The sequence below is a fragment of the Thermobia domestica genome, chromosome 6, assembly GCF_964235325.1.
Source record: "Thermobia domestica chromosome 6, izTheDome1.hap1.1, whole genome shotgun sequence".
Taxonomy (NCBI): Eukaryota; Metazoa; Arthropoda; class Insecta; order Zygentoma; family Lepismatidae; genus Thermobia; species Thermobia domestica.
In genome coordinates this window covers 157,333,285-157,356,981 of record NC_137459.1, presented here as the reverse complement: position 1 = coordinate 157,356,981, position 23,697 = coordinate 157,333,285, and the positions used below count along the sequence as shown (strand labels likewise).

Here is a 23,697-nt window from a genome sequence, read left to right as displayed (position 1 = left end):
CTTAATAATCCAATAGCATCTCTTGTGCCCTTGCCTCTTCTGAACCCGAACTGCTCTTCCTCAACATCTTTATTTGTTCTTCCATATAACCTTCTGTTCAGTATTCGGAGCAGAATTTTAGCTGCATGAGATACGAGACTAATAGTTCTATAATCCTCACATCTCTTTGGGTTCGATTTCTTAGCCATCGGTATCATGATCGTTTTCAGAAAGTCTCTTGGCCATTCTCCTGTTTCATATATTTCATTGCATAGTCGCCACAATTCTTTCTTTCCCTTGTCTCCTATATTTTTTATGAATTCAATTGGTATGTTATCTATTCCTGTTGCCTTTCCATTCCTAATCTCTGATATAGCCTTTTCAAACTCATCCCGAAGAATACTAAATCCTTTATCATCCTCGCCTACTTCATTTTCCACTTCAACATTTAGGCTACACGGTCTATCCCTACTCTCATATAAGTCTTCAACGTATTCTTTCCACCTTCCTATGACCTCATTTCTCTCGCTGACTACCTTCCCATTCTTATTTTCTACTGCCATCATGATACTCCCTTGTTTCCTCCGAAATTCCATAGATTTCACCTCCTTGTACATTTCCTCATATTTCCCAACTCTTTCTAATTCTTCTATGTCCTCGCATTTTCTTTTGTAAAACTCTTCCCTCGCTTTGTCTGTTTCTCTTCGTAATTCATTATTTAACTTTCTGTACATCTTTCTGCCCTCTTCTGTATCAACCTGTTTCCACATCTTCCTCTCCCTCATTTTCTGCAACATCTGCTCTGTAACCCATGGTTTCTTAGCAGTTTTGTGTTCGCGGTAACCTACTGCTTCTTCTGCAGCCTGCTGTAAGCAACGTTTAATATGTTCCCACCGTGCGTTACTACCTGCGCCTATCCTTTCCTCGTTTGAACATTTTTCTTCGAATTTTTCAGCGAAAAGATTTCTAATTTCCTCGTTTTTCAACTTTTCAGTATTCAACACTTTGTTACCTCCTTTTCTTCTGCCTACATTTTTCAGTTGAATATCTACTTCGGCCAGCACAAGATTATGATCAGAGAAAATATCAGCCCCGGGAAGGGTCTTCGCGTTCTTTAAGCTATTCCGATACCTGTCCTGAATCATAACGTAGTCTATCTGATATCTTCCGCCGTCTATTGGCGATTTCCATGTATATCTTCTTCTCTTGTGCTGATTGAACCAAGTGTTCCCAATTACTAGTGAATTCTGTCTACAGAAATTCACCAGTCCCTCTCCCCTTTCATTTCTTTCGCCTAAACCATATTTGCCTACGATACTACCTTCCTGTTTTTCTCCCACAACTGCATTGAAATCTCCCATTAGAATTATGCATGCACCCTTCTTCTCCCTATCTATAATTTCTTCTATTTTCTCATAATTTTCCTCTACTTCTTCATTTGCATGCGAAGTCGTCGGTGCATATGTCTGTATCACCACTAGATCCTTCGTTTTCCCTTTAAGTCTTAACATCATAACTCTATCATCAATAAATTCTACTTTCACTACCTTCTCCTTTAAGCGCTTTCCAAGAATTATTCCTACGCCATTATGACCGCCCTTTTCATTACCTGAGTAAAACATTCTATATCCTTCGCTGTTCAATACCCCATTACCTTCCCATCTAACTTCACAAACTCCTACCAAATCTAAATTATTTTGTTTCATTTCTTCTTTAAGATTTTCTAATTTTCCTCCCTGTAACATAGTACGTACGTTCCATGTCCCTATCCTAAATCTTTTGCTCTTCCTTGTCTTTCTTTCTCTGTTTGTCTTCCCCCCATCATTACTTTCTCGTCCAATAGTCTTTCCCAAGCCATCCCCCTCCCGGAGATCCGAATGGGGGGATATTTTACCTCCGGAACTACATTTTGACCTGCGAAAGACCATTGTTCATATGTTCTCTTTTCGCTGCTAGCAAACTAGGGAAAATAGAGTGGTGGTTTCCCGTTGCCTTCCACCCCGCAGTATCCCAGCCGTTAAAGTCACTCTGACCACGCCTGGGACTAATGTCCAAGTTGCCGTACCAATCACTATGATTTCCGCCAACTTGGCTACTGGAGAACTGCTGCCTTCTCCCAGAACACTCTTCGTCTGGCTACTCCATTTAGACCAATTCGGTAGGGGTGGCCCTTCTGGTAGTGAACTACCACCGACACAGCTCTAAATTTCACTGTAGCACGCAATCCTCCCCACCCGACACATAAGTGTCTTCGTAAAGGTGGTGTTTATCGGGGAGGACCTTCAACCTAGCAGTACATTAAAGAATGTGTAATCCAATGAGTAGCATGACCAAGACAAAGTAATGTACTTGTAAGAAACGCAATAAAACTTGATTGCACCATTCTCTCCAAGTATGAACAAGCAACATACTAATATCATAGAGAAGTCCTTCAATAATATAGCACATAAAAATTAAAGTTAAGGTAGAAATATATGTAAATAACCAGTTTGATTGTTATTTTTTTTATGTCGTAAAATCCGTAAATTTCACTTAAGAACTTGTACAAGACCGATGGCAGGCTTTGTTTATGCACACTCTCTACAAGTGAAGGCGAACATCTCGAAGAAATTCTTTCCAGAGCTATTGCATTTTCCTCTAAAAATAAACAAATTATCTTTTTGAAGTTGAAAAAAAGAATTGTTTACCCAATATATTCATTAAAAAAATAGTAGGAAAAATCAAAAGATACGGCCTCACACATGGTAAGATTTCTAGTGGCTAAAAACAATAGATTCGTTTGTTTAACCCTAAACCGTGTTATAATGACTTAAGGAATGTATTTAATAGATATGGCTTAAATATAACGATACGACCACAAAAAAAATCTACTGAGAAACATCCTCCAAACTATAAAACTTACTTTACGGGCAATTTATCAAGTAGCGGTATATACCAGGCTTCCTGTTCGTGCAAGCAGATTTATATAAGTAAATCTGCGATAGAAAAAAATAGCATATAGTATATAAAATTTACATATGAATATGCTATTTTCTTTTGTCGATGACTGTACCTCTAAAAGAAAATTTTCTACTACAAGTAAGAAAGCAACAAACGGATATAGAAAGTGGGCAATCGGCTCTAGAACTTTCACATTTAGAACATAATATATTTCATGATTTAAAGAAACTAAAGTTATGTGTAAATCAAATAGAAGGAAGCGTTTCTCGTAGCAAGTAAGGGCCCACATTTAAATTTGACCAGGAGACAACTGTATTCCAATCATACATGTTTTTTCAAGGAGGCATGGAAATTGTTTACATATTGGCAACTCATATGGCAGGCGAAACATAACTCCAGAGATGTCAGATGTGCTCTATATAGTTACTATCCTACATTGCAAGCAGTTTTATGCTTAGAGCGAGAAATATTTTTTCCATAGTTATTCTTATCTCCCTTATATGCAAGCCTTACTATACCAGAAGGTAGGTTCCAATAGATATTTCAACGTAGCGTAACAAGCGTATTTTCAATAGATGGATGATGAGCAATACTTTTTCTCATTGAGTGAATATGAACAAACATGTGTGCAAAATATTCTGGATTTATGTTTAGTACTATCGAGAAAAAACTGAACTCCTTAAATTTCTCGAAAATGAGTACAACTATATAGCGTACCTAATGTGTTTTAGAAACAAAAGTCTGTAAAAGCAGGAAAAGAACCTGCCTTCATGCTAAAATAAAAAGTGTCATCAATGAAATGAAACGAGTATTTTAATATTAGGTATATCAAGATGTTGGACTTAGTTTTAGTAGACGATGTTTCAATGGCGAGGAGACGTAATTTTCTTATGTTATGTTTTGGTTATTTATTTAAAATATTACATTAAAATGATTTCATTCATGCTTTTACTATATGATTATTATCTGGTTTTATTGCGTCGTTTAGTTAGATGACAGAAAACTAGCTATATCAATAATTTATATTTTATATATATTTTTTATGCATCATATTATAGAACATATATATTTTTTGTTTTGTTTTTATGACAGAATTATTATGGAGCAGCAAAAGCTATATTTTCGGACAATCCTCTAGGCTTAACATGTGGAATGGTATGTCCTACAAGTGACCTTTGTGTTGGTGGTTGCAATTTGCAAGCTTCTGAAGAAGGACCAATTAACATTGGTGGTCTCCAACAATTTGCAACTGATGTAAGTACCACAATTTCTTAAAATTATATTTATCAAATGTTAGATTATTTTTCGGTCTGAGATTTATTTTATTAGGCGTAGACATGAAATAAGGATTTCAAAAACTGTACGGTTTAGTGACTGATCTAAGCAAAATTTCCGTTGACTACTATTTTATAGACAAATTAAGTGACATTACGTCAGAAAACTTTGATCCACGATTAAGTTTCATAGTTTGCAGCATAATCTGATTTAGCGAGAATATTGATGAATGTTTTCCAATAACTAACGTAGTTAAGACGCTTCATTAGATTCTGTGACCTGGTGTAATACTTCAAGCAATCTAAGGTTACGTGTAATTTATAGAAGTATTATTAGACAATAAAACAAATCGTGAAACATGATATGTCAGTCTAATTATAAAAGAATGTTAGTTATTCTAATATGCACTCTGTTGATTTATTTGACAGATATTCAAGCAGATGAGAATACCTCAAATACGACCACCTGAAATACAAAATCTTCCAGATAGTTATAATACAAAAATCGCATTAATTGGGTGTGGACCAGCTTCTTTGTCATGTGCAACTTTTCTCTGTAGGCTAGGTTACAATGATGTTACTATATTCGAGAAGCAGAACTATATTGGAGGTCTAAGGTAAGGTGCTCTTGTGTGACAGTTATATATACGCAGTGGTGCTATTCAGCCGGTTCGCACAGGTTCGAGTGAACCTGTTGTTAAATATTTCGAGTTCGCAGAACCGTTTGTTATACCGAGATAAACCTACATACACACATACACACACACACATTACCAAGCCAAACGTGAAAGAAAGAAGCCAAACAAAGTAGTGTTTAAACCTGGCAGAACCTATTTTCAGAATTTGAAAATTAAACCATAAAGATCGTTTGTTCACGATTATTCTCATAAAATTTTAGTTTGTTCAGGATTTATAAACAATTTATATCAAAAACAAAATGGGCGTTGGCAACTTCACGTAGCAGAACCCATTTTCGGCAATCGAAAATAAACCATGCAGATAAGATTTCTATATCTTTTGTATTTCTGTTAGCATAGCAAGTGTGTGCATTGCAAGTTTTAGCTGGAAGGTAGAGTTCGTAGAATACAAATTTTTCACAGCCAAAAACAATTGACCTATTTGAAGAACATTACTCTGTTCTGTACATAGGAGAAGATTAATGGAAGGCGAGGGGAGCGGTAAATTTTATTTTAAGTGTCTTTATTCTTAGAAATTCTTACAGCTACAGGGTTAACTACTATCTCTAAGAAGAAGGTATAGACGTTTATTCCTTAATCTCAAATGCTCAGATATCAAGATTAAGAGCCTGCCTTACTAAAATTAATGCAAAATTTGCCATTTTTCTTTTGCTTGTTTATTCATAAGTGAAAGGAGATAATGACATGCAACTTACCACAATCATAAATAATGTTGTTCTACAACAGAAAATATGAACATGAAGAATTTTCAGTATTGCTATCCATAGAAATTACAGTGTTGCCAGAATAACAATTTCCCTAAAATCTAAGTTAAGGCAGCGACTAGAGGAACGATCTCAACTGCACTTGGTTACGTATTGTGTTGTTTTGGTTTGCTGTGAACTACCTTTTAAATAGCATTATTATTTAGTTTTAATAACTGTATGTTAAACCTATTTTGTTTATTACAAACTAAATACAACTATTATTTAAAAAGTAGTTCACAGGAAACCAAAACAACATGATATGTAATCAAATGCAGCTGAGTTCGTTTCTCTAGTCGCTGCCTTAACTTAGATTTTAGGGAAATTGATATTCTGGCAACACTGTAATTTCTATGGATGGCAACACTGAAAATTCTTCAGGTTCAGATTTTCTGTTGTAGTACAACATTATCTATGATTGTGGTAAGTTGCATTTTATTATGTCCTTTCACTTATGAAAAACAAGCAAAAGAAAAATTGTAAATTTTGTGTTATTTTTAGTAAGGCAGGCTCTTAAGAACTGGTATCATATGAGTGAAGCAGTGAGGGTTATTTATATTTGAAACTCATACATACCATTATTAACAATTGTCGATCCATTGCTGGATGAAGGTCTTTAAATTACTTTTTGACAACCATCTATCTTAGATAATTCATTTCCAAGATATTCGAAGTGCAACATAATTTCGTCACACCATTTGAATGCTGTGTAGGTCGCTACATGTCACAAGAGAATTATATCTATCTATCTATCCGCCTACTATCTCTCTCTCTCCATATATATATATATAGTAAGTTTGGGTGATTCCGGACAGTCGCTGAATTCGGACATCCTAAGCTTATGATAATACTGTTCTTCGCATGTGTAGGAGACTTGTTGTGAAGCCTATTTGAAGCAACGTACCTTTCTACAATTCAGTGCTTAGTAGGAAGTGCAAAGAGTGTTATACGTAGTTTCGACCGTGGGGGAAAGAAGAAGAAACAGGAAAGTTCATGCACGTTTTTTGACCTGATGTAACTTTTAAGTGGAATATGTTAAGGTTTTACACAGAAGTGGTTGTCAGCAAATGGTTAAGTAAGACATATATCGAAGCGAAGACCCTACTTTACTCGTTGTATATTGGAAGAATTCTATTATTTTGCGCGCGCCTGCTCAATGCGTGCACAAGTTTACAGTGTTTAAAACGGGCGAATCCGGACTTTCAAGGAAGGGTGAATTCGGACACGTTTATTACGTTAAGGGGAATACGGACAATGTAATTAATGAACTAAGAGGATTCAGAACACTATCTTCTCTCTCACTTTTCAAGTTTATGAATGTGAAATAGTAGGTAGGATCTATTGCTTATTTCTAGCGTCTATCATTTTTGCCATAAATGGTGTCCGAGGAATCTGCAGAAAAAGCTATAAAATTATATTAGAATCTACCAACACAACTAAATTACAAAATACTAATCATAAAGTGCTCAGAAATTCTACACTACTGAATGACTATATCATTTGGTATATTCCCATTTGATCCGCAACATGTTAGGGAACATGAACTTGTTTTGTCGAATGAACATAATCCGCCAACAGCTGGAAACAATTCCTCTTCTGTGTCATCAGACTCATCCCCAAACACTTCTCAATCGCCTTCCGAGTCCTTAGTTAAACAGTTCGTATTTTTTCCTGTTGTTGTTTCTCGCAAATTCACGTCCCAAAAGTCAGGCATTGCTAAAAGATTAAGTATCACGAAACGCAGTTTGTTTCAAAATGTCTTCTCAATCGAAGATATGGATGAAAACAACTGTGGATTTTGTGGGAAGAATAGTCATGCACCATCATCAAGCAAATACTGTTCCTGAGTGTTGTGTACTGTGTGTAAGACCTGGTTTCATGGAAGATGTGTGGGAGGTGATAAGGAACTGTGTTTTATCTATGGACGATGTATCTGAATTTTGACTTGTGGTTCACGAAACTGGCAGACGTCATTAACGCAAGAAAAATAAATGCTAATCTCAGTGCACACATATAATACATTTTATTAATAATCTAGTTGTTACTAGCAAAAAATAGTAGTACAATGTAATTCTAATGAAAACAACTGTGATTACTATGTTTAATGATTAAACGCTATAATGATAGTTATACTACTGTGCATTTAGCTTACAATTTCAACAGTAATTAGTATAGAAATTGCTATGTTAGTAATTTTTATGTATTTATCATGTATTTATATTTATGTTCTGTACTTATCATATTAGAATTTTAGTGTAGCAAGATAGTAAGCTAAAATGTACCTATCACGTACACATCTTCCTTCAAGGTTCAGTGTCCGGAATCGCCAATCTACTGTCCGGATTCACCATAGCAAATTTGTAAATCAAAGATTTTGTCAACTTTCAGAAAATTATTTTTTATTTCTTAACATGCCATTCCAGGATAACTATTTCAGTTGTACATTCATACCAACATATCATTAAATAATATGACAAAGTATTGGATATTTTTGTTTAGTGGGGTAGCAGTAAAAGAAAGAAACATCACAACTGTCCGGATTCACCCAAACTTACCCTATCTATCTATCTATCTATCTTATATATATATATATATATATATATATATATATATATATATATATATATATATATATATATATATATATATATATATATATATATATATAGAGAGAGAGAGAGAGAGAGAGAGAAAACCGAATGTTAAAGAATTAGAATAGCACCACTGTATACACGTATACATACAATACCAATACAATATACCTAATATACCTAATATATCTAATATACAAGCTGCTTAAAATGCCTACTTAGAATTAATTTACTAACTTCATAGCTTAGAAAAACCTAAGGCTCATCACCGCAGAAACAGAATTTCGCTATTGGATCCAATTTTGTGCGAATCCAATCCAGTTAGGGTTGTTGCTTTTCGCCTCACTATGATCTGGCTTTATATTATCATCCTATCTTTCACAAAACTTTCAGCTTATGTTCATCCTACGAGTATATATGAATATGCTTAGTGAAGTAAGCAGCCTGTATTCTATTGTAACTCATGTATCTTATCGCTTACCAACAGAAATGAGTCATATAAACAGAAACACAAAAAATATTGTAGCAAATCTCTTTGACTGCTGGCTGAAAATCTGAAAATTCATCCGGAAGCTACCGAAAGAAACTTATTTAAGATGGTCAGTACGTGAATGACGTGACCATGAGGTGGATTTATCTACCTCTTAGTGCTAATACTTTAAAATGTAAAATGGAAGGCTCATTTTATCACTCCATAGATAACCTCCAAACTGAAATCGTCTGAACTTTTTGTTGAGTGGCAAGGATAGTGATGCAATTTACTATTCGCATCTCTTTAGCACATACGGCTGAATAATCTTATTCATACAACCTAATTCCTATTTAATAATTAACGCCATTTTCACTGTGGACCTAGAATATTAAAAAAAGGTCAAAGATTAATCAACAGATATTATATCATATGTTAATTTCCTACCAAGTTAAAGACTGAGTTTGATCGAAGAATGGTAACTTAGAAGAGTGCAAATAACTATCAACGGAGAATTAATTTATGTTACCTGTCAGAATGTAGCATAAATGTCACATTTTCAGCAAGAGACTTCTTGAATACAATAAATAAAGTTCATAAATTGTCAATAATCCAAATCAATTCAATCTGTATTACCCAATAAACAATTGATGTGAAGAGCAAGTTCATACTAATGTGACCAATACAATCCCTAAAGCTTTCTCCATTATAAGCAAATGAAATACAGAAACCTATCTTGAGGGAAAGCTTGAAGGGACAGGGAGGAAGAAAGAAGTATATCGCGATAATTTAGTTCATCTTTCTTCGCTACTATTGTCTTATTATCATCGAGCACATTAAATTAGAAACATCACTTGCGCTGCATTATGTCTAGTGTTAGCTACAAAGTTAGGAGAATTTAATTTCACTCGTACTTAGTTTTCTTCACTAGTAAATTCGTCAACTTTACCATTCACTGCTTGCCTAGCCACGTCAGATTTCCTCGACAATGTATAAAACATAATGAATATCACTATTATCGCCATACGTTCTGGAAAATTAAGCATAAACCAATTAGAAAGCTGCAGCTTTTTAGTGAAATCTTGGCCAAAACTATTTGATATTCGTGAAAATATAGTACTCGATAAATTAAAACTTTCTTTAATCATAGCAGAGAGAAATTTTCTATTATAATTTATGAACAGAATACCATATTGGCCCAAAAACACATCGATCGTAATACAACCCTATTTTTTTTAGAGGATTTTAATAGAAAAAATATTACACACAATTTGAAAATAATATATAATGGAAAATGGAACAAATTTGAAGCTCTTCCTAAGATTTAAATCTCAGTCTCTATAGCACTTTCTTCTTCTGGTGGTTATCACTCCTCATCCAATACTCTGGAGGTTTACTCAGGTTGATTTGAATATCTCGTGAGATCATAGTGAAAGTAAATTAATAGTAACTTTTGTGTGTCAATCAAATCCAACTATGACATAACGCATTACTATTATCTATATCCTATATACGCCTGACCTTGACGAGTCACACAAAACACGGACGCAGCACTGTGATATAGGTGGTACAATCCTTCGTGGTATGTGAAATGAACTTTTGTTTGTTTTAGTTTTTCACGTGTAAACAACTAGATTGTGACTATAAGAGCGATTTTTTTTTTTTTTTTTTTTTTTTGCGAAATTGTTCTTATACTATAAACTAGCTAAAATGTCCAATTTTCGCACAGGAGGAATAGGTTTATGGAAAATATTTGAATCCTCTTTCACTTTAGAGTATTTATTTCAATGAAAGTGTAATGATAAAAGTACACAATACACTCTACGTTTGGTATAACTATTGAAAGGTCCTACCCAACAAAATACGCTTTTAATCAAATTGATATGATTATAAAGAAGACAATTTGAAGTGGGTACTATCTTCCAAAAATCTCAAACGGGTTAGACGTTTTCCAGACGGTGAAAACTAAAAATTTGAGACAAATTTCGGTCATTTTTTACATTTTATTTTTCACCTCCCCTACACACCTCACCGGTATAGGTAAACTTGGACTTAAACTGCATTGACCACGTCCCTATTCATTTCAGCGACCCCGAAAACTGGATTGCATACTAATTTTAGTTGTTATGCATTATTTGTACATGCCACTTCTTTCAACTCCCCCACTTGGGGTATCTTGTTTCTACAGTATTTTTTTAATTAAGTCATGTGTCTACCAAGTTATATTAAAACTGCTCCGGACGTTCCGGATTTACTGGAATACAGAATGTATACATCCATCCGAATATATACAGACGTGCGAGAAACACCTTTGGTCCCCTCTAAAGTTCCAATCCAGCTGGCATGCCCGTTCATGCCTAAACTTGAGATTAAATGTCACCGCGATTGTAACCTAATAGCTTGATGGACCCAAACTAGGAATTCAACACTAATCTCAGTCATTTGAAACATTTTATTTTTAACCCCTTCTCACTCCTATACCGATAGAGGCTGATCTTGGACTTTAACGTACACTTCAATGGTATCCACTTAAGGATCCCAAAAAAACTATAGATTCGATACTAATTTTGGTAGTTTTTGAATTTTTCATGTCACTATTCACCCCTAATAGTACTAGTGGGGACTGGATTTGAATTTAAACGGCATCGGGTGTCGCTATTCATCTCAGTGACCCCAAGAACTGTGGACTCTACAATAATATCGGTCGTTTTAGACCATTTTATGTTATTCCTTTCCACTTTTCCTAGGTATGTAGAGGGTGTTACTCCTCATGGAGGCTGAGTTTGAACTTAAAGGTCATCTAAACTGTCACTAATCAACTTACAGACCCCAAAAACTATGGATTCGCCACTCGTGTTAGTCATTTTCAGTTATTTTCCTTGTCATCTGGAGTTTAAATGGCATCTGGACTGTCACTCTTTATCTAAGCGACCCCAAAAACTATGGATTCGAGAATAATATCGATCATTTTGTTATCATTTTTGTCTGCCCCTCCCCTCCCACCAAGGAGTGCTAAGAGGGTCTTGCCCCACTGGGAGATTAACTTGGACTTAAACAGCATCAGGACTGCCACCAATTAACTTAGCGGCGCTCAAATTTAATGGTTCGACATTAATATTGGTCATTTTCGATATTCTTACATGTCACCATTTCACCCACGAGTGCTAATGGGGACTTAAAGTGGACTTAAACGGCATCAGAAGCGTCACTATTTATCTAAGCGACCTCGAAAATTATGGTTTTGACATTAATATCTGTCGATTTTGATCATTTCTATATGCCTCCCGTCCCCTAGGAGTGCCAAGGAGTCTTATCCCAACTATGAGCTGACCTTGGACTTAAAGAGCACCAAAACTGTCCCAAATCAACTTTATGGACCCCTAAAATTATTTTTTGGTATCACCATTCTCCCCCTCGGAAGTAGTAATGGGTCTGAATTATGATTTAAATGGTATCGGAAGTGCCATTGTTCATCTCAGCTAGCCCGAAAACTGCGGATTCGACACTAATATCGATCTTTTTTTTAAATCATTTCCATATGTCTTCCCTCCCTCGCGTAGGTGTACTAGGGGGGATAACCTTCACTGGCTGGTTGAAGTTGGCCGTAAATGGCATCGGAACTCACCAATCAGTTCATGGACCCCAAAACTTTTGGATTTTACACTAATATCGGTTGTTTTCAATAATTTGTATATCTATTCCCCCTTTTACTTTCCCCTGGTGTGCTAGGGGGTTCTTGCCCCAACAGTTCTCTTTCCCAGACTGTAAGTAATATGTGTAAAGTCGCTCCAGGCGTTCGAGTTATGCTGGAACATACACACACACACACACACACACACACATATATATATATATATATATATATATATATATATATATATATATATATATATATATATATATATATATATATGCATAAATATGTACATAAATACATACATAAATATTCGGGCCTCTACGGTGTATAAAGGATTATAAAAATATTGGAGTTTTTGCTATTGGTATAGAACTTGCAGAATTAACTTTATATTTTCCTTAAATATGGGTCATTTTGTATGAAATTCACTGAACTTATAATTTATTTATTGTTTATTTAATACGTTCTTTATTGAATCAATTCGAATTTTGTGGCTGGTAATATGCTATTTGACGTTGCTATACAATAAGAAGTTAAGTAAAGTAAAATCTTAAGTTGATGTCTCAATGCTTACGTACTATAGGCTATTAACGAAGATGGATAAAAATGTAAGTAGTTTGGTGATGAAATCATTTCTGGAATTGTCATAACGTATAATGGAATAAGAATACCCTAAGGAAACCAACCGATATACTAGTTATCCACCCCAGAGCTTATACACCTCCTAACCTAATAGTGTGCACTACAACCGTAATATCATTTTATTTTCCTCCGTAACAATAACTTGTCTATCTGCCAATAATTTAAGCAAATGTAAGTGTGATTGGTATTAAATAAAATAATTTTATTTAATAACATATTGTTGACTTAACTGAAGTTCAAAACTAATCTCATACATCACTTAAGATGCCATAAATCGATGCTAAAATATATACATTTTATTTCTAAATCTCACTTAGTTCCTCAGAAATACCACAGTACCGGTTACCATATAGTGTAGTCAGCTTTGAAGTGGATCTTGTTAAAGACATAGGAGCCAAGATTCAATTGGGCCGAGCATTGTCTACCAATGATCTCACTATTGAGGTAAGCTTAGAGTTAAACTTCGACATCTAGTTTACAATATTTTTCTTAGCATAAATGTTGTTTACATTATTGGTACCTCATTTTAATTTGTATTTACAAGGGGCGTTCAATAAGTTTTGCACGGATGATTACATTATTGTTATTAGTTGCAATATGATGATGAAATTTCAGGTGAACATACTTTGATTCTTTGGCAAAAGATCATATCACTGAATGTAGCCTCCATATATTGTGACGCATCTCATCCAACGTTCTTTCAATTCCTTAAATGTATTTTGATAAAATTCAGGTGGCTGAGTTTTACACCGTTGTTTCATACAGCACTGTTGAATATTTTTCCTCGGAAGTGAGCCTTCAGACGACCAAACAGGAATAAATCAGAAGCCAAGTCCGGACTATAGAGAGGCTGAGGGACGATTTCCCATCCTATTTTCATGATTTTCTACTGTGTCATCATGGCTGTGTAGAGCTTGGCATAGTCATGATGGAGTTCGATGACCTTACCTTGCAACTCCAGTCTCTTGGTCTGGAGACCACGTCTTTCATTATCCAGTGACAAACTATAACACTTCTTGTTAATTGTGAAGCCATGTTGCAAGAAGTCTATAAAAATGGCACCGTACTTATTCCAGAAAAAGAAGGTCATAATTTTCTGGCCTGATCGGGAAGGTCTAGGTTTTTTCAACCGCTGCAACCAACGTTGGATACTAGCGTGGTCCAATGTATGATCCTCATAAATCAGGAGCAACTTCCCATGAATTGAAGTGGCTGATTCGTCGCCGGTTTTGAACAGTAATTCCATTACCGACCGTTGTCGAGTCTTGATGTATACTTCAGTGTCCATTGTGGTTTACCTGTGAACAATAATAAACAACAGTTATTATCATTTTGAAGTCAAAGCATCAAAGTATGTTCACTTAAAATTTCATCATTATATTGTAACTAATAAAAATATTATACCCATCTGTGCAACAATTATTGAACGTACTTTGTATATATAAATCTGTCAAATGTGATTGATTATTTCGTGAATTTTTCTATTATGCGTTAGTAAATATTTCGATAAATTCCATAAATAGAATTCAATTAGTGTCAAGGCACAATGTTTCAGAAAGTGAAGAGAAAGAAGTAGAAGAAAGAATAAATATTAATTATCAAGATAATAGGTTCTTGCTTTCTTTTTCTAGCGTTTGAGAAACCAAGGATACAAAGCAATATTTCTTGGAATTGGTTTGCCAGAACCTAAGAAAATACCAATCTTTAATGGGCTCACTCAGGAAATGGGATTCTTCACATCGAAAGATTTTCTACCTGTAGTTAGTAAAGGAAGTAAAGCAGGTATTAAATTATTTTTCTTTCTTTTTCTTTGACTCTAAAAAACAAATATCATTAGAACATTTCTAACATATATAAGTTGATTATTTTTAGTTGCATTTCTATTTTGAAAAATGAACAATTATTAACAAACATTTTCTTTTTTCAATGAAAATTTTATAATAATAATAATCATAATCATAATTCCTTCACCAAGTTTAAAATAAATATCTTCTTACATTTAATTGAAAACATTAGCCCTCTTACCTTGAACACTCTGTAAAACGTGTTTTTCTTAGACAGTTTCGAAATATGTGAAAAACACGCTTTACAGGAAGATCAAGGTAACAAAGCTGATCTTTTAAACTAGTTTATACGCATCCCATCCTTTTTTCAAAAATCTTCTAACATTCTCTAATGAACTAACCTAAAAGTTTGCTAGAACTATTAGATGTTCTATTCCTCAGAAACCAAACGTTGCTTATTTATATGTTTCAACAAATTTTATTTATTTTTAATTATATCAAATAAAGATATTAGGAAACTTTAAATAGAAAATGGAAATTTCAAAGAGGTAAATCTATTGCATTGTAACGATAGGGACTGTTCCATTTAGTATCTGAGCGCTGTTGTTACTGTATATACTGTTGTTACTGTTGTTACTGCTGTTGTTACTGTATAAGTTAGTTTAAAAAAAAAAAATCTCGCCTACAATTTCTTCCTATGCCTTCAGCAACTGAACAAAATGTTTACTAACTAGCAGTTATTAGAGTTTTGTTTATTACAAGCCTGAGTCATAGGTCTTGCAATATTCTGGTACACAACATACCTGTATTTATTACATTACAATGAAAGCAGGTTAACATTCAAAGTATAGCCGCAATGTTGGACTGTTTACAGCCACCTTCTTGCTAGTTCCTTGATTCCACGATGGTATCACGTCTTGCGTTTAGAGGCAATAATTTCCCACTCCTGTTTTTTGATGAAGCATCGTGATTTCCGGAATTGCGCCATTGACCGAAACAGGTAGTAATCCGAAGTAACAAAGTCAAGGCTATATGCTGCGTGTAGTATCACTACGATACTATCAAATCCTTGATTTGTTGTTGCGTTTTTTGAACCAAGTGTAGGTATGTTATCCTGTTGCAACAGGGCGCGCTTTCGGCCCATCAATGCAGGGTATGTTTTGGTATACATCAGCTCCAACTGTTCGGAATAAATTTCAGCATTGATGTTACAGCTATTGGGAACAAACTCAAAATGAATTACCCCATCGTAGTTCCACCACACGCAGAGCTTGACTTTATGTTCGAAACGACCCTGTTAGACGACCGGTTCTGGAAGTTGACTCTTACTAAATCACTGTTTCTGCACATTCGGATTTCGGGAAATTACTCACTTTTCGTACCATGTGACAATCTGTTTCAGGAATAGCACATCACGTGGATTTTGTAGCAATTATCGGCACACATCTACTCTAATATGGGCCTGAATTGGGGTCAACTCATGTGGCACAAGGTGTCAGCTTCTGGTTGTTCTCCCGAGTTCGTGAAGGTGCACTACATTGAATTGGGACATGCTGAGTTGGTTTGATAAACATCGTGTGCTGAATTGTGGGAATATTTGAACTTTTCGAATAATGGTACGGTATCGTGAAGATAGCACCGTTAAGAAGCATGAGTTGTATACAGGGTGTTAATGAATTAGACCTTAAAACTGAAACAGGTGATCAAAATAAGGAAAAAAGTTCATATGGATCTGTGGTCAGAACTGCATAGTTTCAGAGCTATGGCGGTCCAAAACCATGGGAAAATCAACTTTGGAGGCGAATATCTTTAAAACTGTTAGCCATTCAGCTGAGGCGACATGTTATTATCTTAGATTTGTAACCTGTTGTATCCAAAAATGCATGACTCTGAATCGTTCAGTGGCGACGCAAGGGGTCCCCCACATGAAATGGGGGATCCCGGATATTCCATTATGAAAGATGGGTCCGATTCATGACAGGTATAATAACGTCCAAGCAAGTGACAAAAAGTCGTTAACCGACCACCGATATATATAAACTTTGGAAAACTATGAAAAGAAAAGTGTGGAAACAAAGTTACATTGAAGAATGTAAAATATAAAATATAAGAATGTAAAATAATAATATAAGAATGTAAAATAATGTATAAAATTGAACTGTAAATTCAGAAGGGAAATCGACAAAAATGGGAAACATACAATAGATTGTAAAGGTAACAAGAGATAAGATAAAGTAATTTTAATGATATATATGAAAGATAATATGCGTTTAAGAAAACTATAAGAGAATAAGCCAAAAATAAATATTTGGAATTTTTAATCAAATGACAAAAGCGTTTTCATATAACTTCTTGCAGAGAGTTAAGACTTGTTTAATTAAAAGATCAAATAAAATATATGACATTAGAAGTACATTAGAACAACCACATAACAGGAATTTACAGATCTGACCCAAAGTTCGTATACAAGAAGACGGTGATAGATTATATTGTTCCCAAAATTGAACATTGTAAACATGTTATAATACTCGTCTTAATAGAACATGTAACTACCCGAAGTAACAAATGTTCGAACACGTAGCCGGTCAGATTGTGTGGATTATGTCGTCGTTTTCAGAGCCGTCTTGTGGACAGGCGCCATCATGACCGAAACGTGCTTGATAAAGCTTAGGTCGGAAGACCTAGCAGCCTAGAGTTTAAAGTGTATACTGGGTAGAACACGCTGGGTTCAACTGGCGATATGGGGACGCATGATGTGCTGTAGAAAGATGCTTTATAGAAAGTATCTGGATAAGGTTGGAGGACAAGATTGACGACATAACGGATGCGCGATGTACTAATTATATTTCCCTTAATAAAGACAAGAGACGGGCGAATATATGGCTTATTTCCCCCTCTTTTATCAAATACTAGAAAGTGAAATGTGGATCCTATATGACGAATGAGAACACGCTCGATTTTTCCTCTTGCTTGCAAGTCTGCATACGCACACAGAACCATCTCTGTGTCTAAGGTAGAAACTATTCTCATCGCTGAATACCACCACTATCCACTCACCTTACCACTACAATCTCTCTATCTCTCAATACCACCCAAAACGTTTTTGGTGACGAGCAGGTGCCAGGAGTAATTGTGTCGCTGACCGATGGACCACAGACAAGATATGAAACGCGAGTCGCTATTCAACGGAATGATCATCCGACCTCTTGCTGCCACAATATATTACTACGCTCAAAGACACTTGATTTTACTATAGACGTTCGCTGTTGGTATCGTCCTGGGAGTGATCCACAGTTAAATACACTCCTTTTGTTGTCCGACAACTTTCATACTACTAGCAGCATGTCTTCTACAGACACTACGATCAGCCTGCCGTTTATAATGGTCAGTGTGCTGGACCTTCAAACCAAGATCAGCATGCCCTCTACAAACACAGAATCGGGCGATGGACTCCATACGGGCAGATTTAAAATCCTTTAACACCGGTGTCTTAGACATTTTACGCAGCAAAAAAATTCAATTGCCAACATAAAAGAGATTATATGAACAAAGAAATAAAGAAATTGAACAGTTATGATTTGAAAAGAACCATAGGAAAAATTCAATGAATGAATGAATTCAATCAATGAATGAAAATGTTTGGAATGAAATGAATGATCAGACACGGAATAAATTACATTATGAACCAACCGTTAAAGTTGGAACACAAGAAGTGATATAGGATAGTGAATTTGGAAGTGTGTTCGACAAAAGTTTTACCTTTCAGTGACATTATTTACTATCTAGAAGAATAAGGAAGAAGAGTTTGATTACAGAACAGGTTAATTTGATAGGTTCTACAAGGACTAGTATATTTTTTCTTTTCAGATAATATGTTTCCGTTGTGGAATCTGAATTGCAAATTAACACGATATCAGAAAAGACAAAGAAAAAAAAAAATTGTGAGAATAATTCTCGACGTTAAAATAAATATATAAAAGGTTAAAGCAATGGTGGGTGAGATAATTGAGGCTGCGACAATTGTAGAAGTTTGAGCGAGGAATTAGGAAACATAACTAGTTTTCAATACTTAGATAGTGTTATTAACAGAGATATGAAACTAAATGATAAATAAAATGCAACGTGAAATATCTTTAAGACGATTGTGGTGATAACAATGAAAAGCATACTAAATCAGTTACCGAATAAAGAGTTACAAAAAGGAGTTAAGTGCTTAGTATGGCATTGCATGAAGCATGGACACCACGAAAAGATTACAAAAAATATTGTACTTCAGTTGTTGGGAATTTATATGTTGAAGAGAATAATAAAAAAAAATAAAAAAGAAGAAGAAGAAAAGAAAAAAATAAAAAATAAAAAAAACTTAGTTGATTTGGAACTGCAAACCAACGAGGGGCACTAGAAATAATAGCGGAGATAGAATATAACGCGAAATATTTAAGAAAGATGTTAGGAGATTATTGGAGAAGAAAATATACTTTGAGTAATCGGGTACAAGGTATAATGGAAGGAAAACAAGAAACGTAACAAATATATAATTAATCATTAATGGGTAGTATTAATGGTATAATTCCCATATCAAGACTAAGTTTCCTACGATCATAAAACATAGAAATTTCTAAATATACAGCAAGTAACGTGGACTGATGGAAGAAACATTATACTGATAAAAATAGAAACCAGATCCTGCTAGCTCAAGTAGTTTCTCATTTACCTTAAGATTTTGACATAAATTTTGTTGGGGTCTACAGTCATTCATTCAATTTTCACATGCCAGAGACGCCCACGATCGTCATTGTATCTGTTTTTTTTTTGTTTTTTTTTTTTAAGTTTAGCGTCTCTTTTCAGCTCTCAGGATATATGAGACAAAGACCTACAGTTTAAGATGGAATCCGAACCACCGTAATGCATTTAATGCTCTTCAACTAAGAATCTAACCCAGGATTACCTGTACCAAAGGCGCGCACACTGGTCGCTATACCAGGAGGAAAGTCTTATTGTCTTTGTAGTTAAGATACAAGGAAAATATTTCACAATTCTATTTAAACTTTGAAAGTTATTATTTAATGAGCTATATGAAGATGACGAATATATAATATGTAGTGAAGAGTTAAAGGTTTTATTTTGATGTTTAAGGTTTAGTGTAGTATAAAGACACAGTGGCACAGTGAAAACTCTCACCTGTGGCTCAATAGGTTCGACCCGTTGACGATTCGATCATCGGCCATGTGAGCTCTCGTCGTGTAAAACATAGTATCGATTGTTTTCTCGGTGTCTCCCTAATTCTACACTTTTCTTCACTCAAATCAGTTTTTCATCATTAATTTTCTCAATGAAGAAAAAACTTAGTGATTCGCAAACCAACTCTAGTTAACATCTGGTGAGTTTTGAAATTATAGGAATGTGATACTTGGCAAATGCTATTTGCTAGAGGTACAGAACTTACATAAGCAACATTGTGATCAAATTGGTTGGACTGTGATGTGTAAAATAGCTACCAACTTGATTTCAGGGGAAAATCCAGCTTTATATAAATGATTCACTGAGCCGTCTGTGACATCTGTATGTTTTGCTTTGTGTTGGAGTATGAAATGCTAGTTTCTGGTATGGTAAGGAAATATGGGAACTTACTTTTCACATGTATGCTATTTTAAAGTTGTTTTAGGGATGTACTTAATTACCAAGCTCAGTAGAAATTTATTGCTATTTTTTCTATAATTTTTGTCGCTTGACCAAATTCGCTGTTTAACAGAGAGAATTTTTCCTTTTGCTTGTGTCTTCTGTACTTTCTCATTCATGCTAACTTGATATTTATTTCTTTTCATTGTATTCAAGAAAACAACAAATGTTAATTACTTGTATAAACTGACTACTTGTATAAACTGACAACAAATTTCAATATTAATGTGTCTATATTATGTATAAATAATTTAGAGAATACAAAATAACTAATCAAACCATTCTGATCCCTTATTGTGCTTATAGGAATGTGCAGTTGTAAAGCTGATCTTCCATCCCTTCATGGCAATGTTGTGGTATTAGGAGCTGGTGACACGGCATTCGATTGCGCTACTTCTGCTTTACGCTGTGGAGCAAGAAAAGTATTTGTTGTCTTTAGGAAAGGTTTTACTAATATTCGAGCTGTTCCGGAAGAGGTATAAATGTAGTTTCCTCTATCTTTCGCTGTTTTGTTATGGTTAAAACAAAATCTAGAATGGGTAATGGAAACATTAATTACTTACCAGGAAAAAAAAAGGCTAAAATGAATATATAAAGGACTTTGACTAAACAATTCATCAGACAGGGAGAAGAAGTAGGTTGAGAAAGAATGTATCTTCCAGTCTTTCTGAGGATATAGAAGAGTTTCGGAGAAAGATTTTGAAAATTCTTATGCGGAAACTGTGGTTTAATAAACTGTTGTGGTGGGCTGCGTTCTAGATGTGGCATTTAGGCGTTTCAAGAGTATCGAAATTGTTGGTGTTGATCGAAAGAAGAGCTAAAGTTTCGCCTAGATTCATCAACTGCCTAGCATTCGATGTTGGCGAAATTCTAATACCTCCTTCGGTTTACATTAACAACCACTGATATTTATCCAACGCTCAGACTCCTTATCTGCCCCAAACACAAATAGCCTATCACAACAGCACATTCGATCAGAGTTGCCGCGTGAGTGAGTCTGCTCAACATCCTCCCCTCAGACTTTCCCATGTACCTCAGAAAAAGATGGGAGGCTAACGGTATTTCCATCGTATCCATAAATTGCATTTATGGCCTTAATCGTCTATAAAGGCCCAGCCACTACACTGTCTGTTTCCCATACATATGTTTTACGCTTACTATCATTTCATATTTATTGTTTCTTCAAATGTTTACTTCTAATTTTATATTTATTTTATTGCATTTTGTCTGTTCTCATTATTTATTTATTTATTTATTCATCAGGAAATAGTAGACGTAGGTCCAACAACAGTTTCGTGTACAATAAAAAATTGTACTGAAACATAATAATGATAATAATGAAAATAAATATAAAACACATTAATCGTTAACACAAATAACAATAAACGGGCATGCATAAAGGTATGAAACACAGTAATCACTATATTATAAAAGGTGTAATCTGGTAGAGTGTTTTTTGATAATACCAAAATCTCCAATAAATATATCGGTAAGATGAGGATAATTATTGGTCATAGGCAAACACTTATAGATAAGTATAGAGTCAGATTTCCACGTTTTGCTCCCATGGGCCCTAGCGAAATTGCCACCCCTGTCCACGCCAATTGCATCGTTCTCCAGAACTTCCATTCCCCTGGATCCACTTCTTAAAATATTACTTTTACGTTTGCTGCTAAATTATAATTATTACTATTACTAGTTATTACTGTTCTTATTGCTTATTACTCATTTTATGTAATATATTTTAATTCCTATATCTGGCCAGCATTTAGAGTAGATTCATTGAAACTTACCTGGCTTCTGCCTAACCTATTCAATTACATGGTTGAAAAGATGGCAAGATGAAACAATCTTAAATGATATAAAGAGTTATATTATTGTGCCTAAGCATTTTCATAATGACATTTCTGAAACTTTTGTGTATATAAACTGTTTACGTCTTGCTTTGATGATGGCAAAATCATTAATAATGTCATCAAAATCAAGTTTAACAGTCAAGTCATTTTAGATGGCTAAAACAGCTAGATGAACCAGTCTCTTCTCAGAAAGAGTAGATCTCAAATAGTTTTTGATTCTTCACAGTATGGAAAATGATCTTTACGCCGCACAGTTAGTTTCTGGTTCACATAAAAATCCTTTAAGGCAAATACGTATGTTAGGATATAAGTACTGAAGATTTTTCGATATGAGAAATCGGTTAAGTTGCGATAGTGACATTTCTTCAGCACTTCCCGACTTCTCTTGAGCTAAAGTCTTTTTAAATGAAGGTACTCAACAAGAAACGAAGGTTCCTCGATGTCAGCTGCATATACTTCCTGCAGAGAAGTCGCTGCTGTGGTGATTTCTTTGGCACTCAAGTTGCAATTATTTGTTAAGAAAGGAAATCTGCTGAGAAATTTATTGTAGACCGCGATTCTCTTGTTCAATTCGGAAAGAAGCTTGTCGTTGACCACAACAAAGAGTTTTTGAAGGCAATGATCTGGGTTTTCTATCTCCTTTTTCTCTAATTCATCAAAGAATTTCTTTATTTTTCTTGATCTTTTAGGTCTGTTTCCAATGCATTCACCATCAACTTCAAGAACAGTCTGGAGAGTCTTTAGTTTTTTTTTTTTTTTTTTAACCAGCATCATAACTAACCGACTTATGACAATATTTGCTAAGACTAATCTGCTACAATATTATCGTAGTCACGGCCACTAAAAAAGTGGCTTTCGCTTATTTTATTAAGTCGTTGGTGAAATATGTATTTTCAATAGTTTTATCGTTTTTTAAAAATATTTTTAAAAAATTGCTGCCCCTTAAAATTTGCCGCCCTGGTCCCGAACCCATGTGGCCCATGCCTAAATCCGGCCCTGGATAAGTACACCTTGTCTCAAAAAGGTTGAGCGCATTCTTTATTGGTGTTTTGAGGCAAAAATTTTCAAAGTCCAACTTCGGGTATCTTCGGGAAGTAGTAAACCAGGTTCGAACCTCCAAGCCAGCCTTTGCAATCGGGAAAAAGTTTGCAGATGTGTTTTTCTTCTTTTAAATATAATAAGAGTTGTTACCAAGTGTACAAAAAAAGCAACATTGATTGAAATATTTAATGATACAATATTTCAAAACTTTGTATTAATGTCAGCTCATGTTTGTTTGTCATTTAGCTCTCCATACGTGATGGAACATTTAGATATGTAAACGAATCTTTCCATATGTAAAAGAATGCTCAAAGTTAAGACATAGAATATAATTATCACCTGAGCACTAAAATAAAAGTCAAAG

General features: G+C 34.7%; 1 protein-coding gene across 1 annotated transcript in view; it reads left to right on the top strand.

Moving 5' to 3' along the window:
• su(r) (dihydropyrimidine dehydrogenase su(r)) overlaps nt 1-23,697 on the top strand; it is a 293,614-nt gene that overhangs the window by 137,064 nt on the left and 132,853 nt on the right. Inside the window, exons 4-8 of the mRNA XM_081762277.1 lie at nt 4,012-4,173; nt 4,623-4,810; nt 13,291-13,417; nt 14,605-14,755; nt 20,743-20,912. Coding sequence (XP_081618403.1) covers nt 4,012-4,173; nt 4,623-4,810; nt 13,291-13,417; nt 14,605-14,755; nt 20,743-20,912 — 798 coding nt within the window. The remainder of the gene's footprint in view (nt 1-4,011; nt 4,174-4,622; nt 4,811-13,290; nt 13,418-14,604; nt 14,756-20,742; nt 20,913-23,697) is intronic.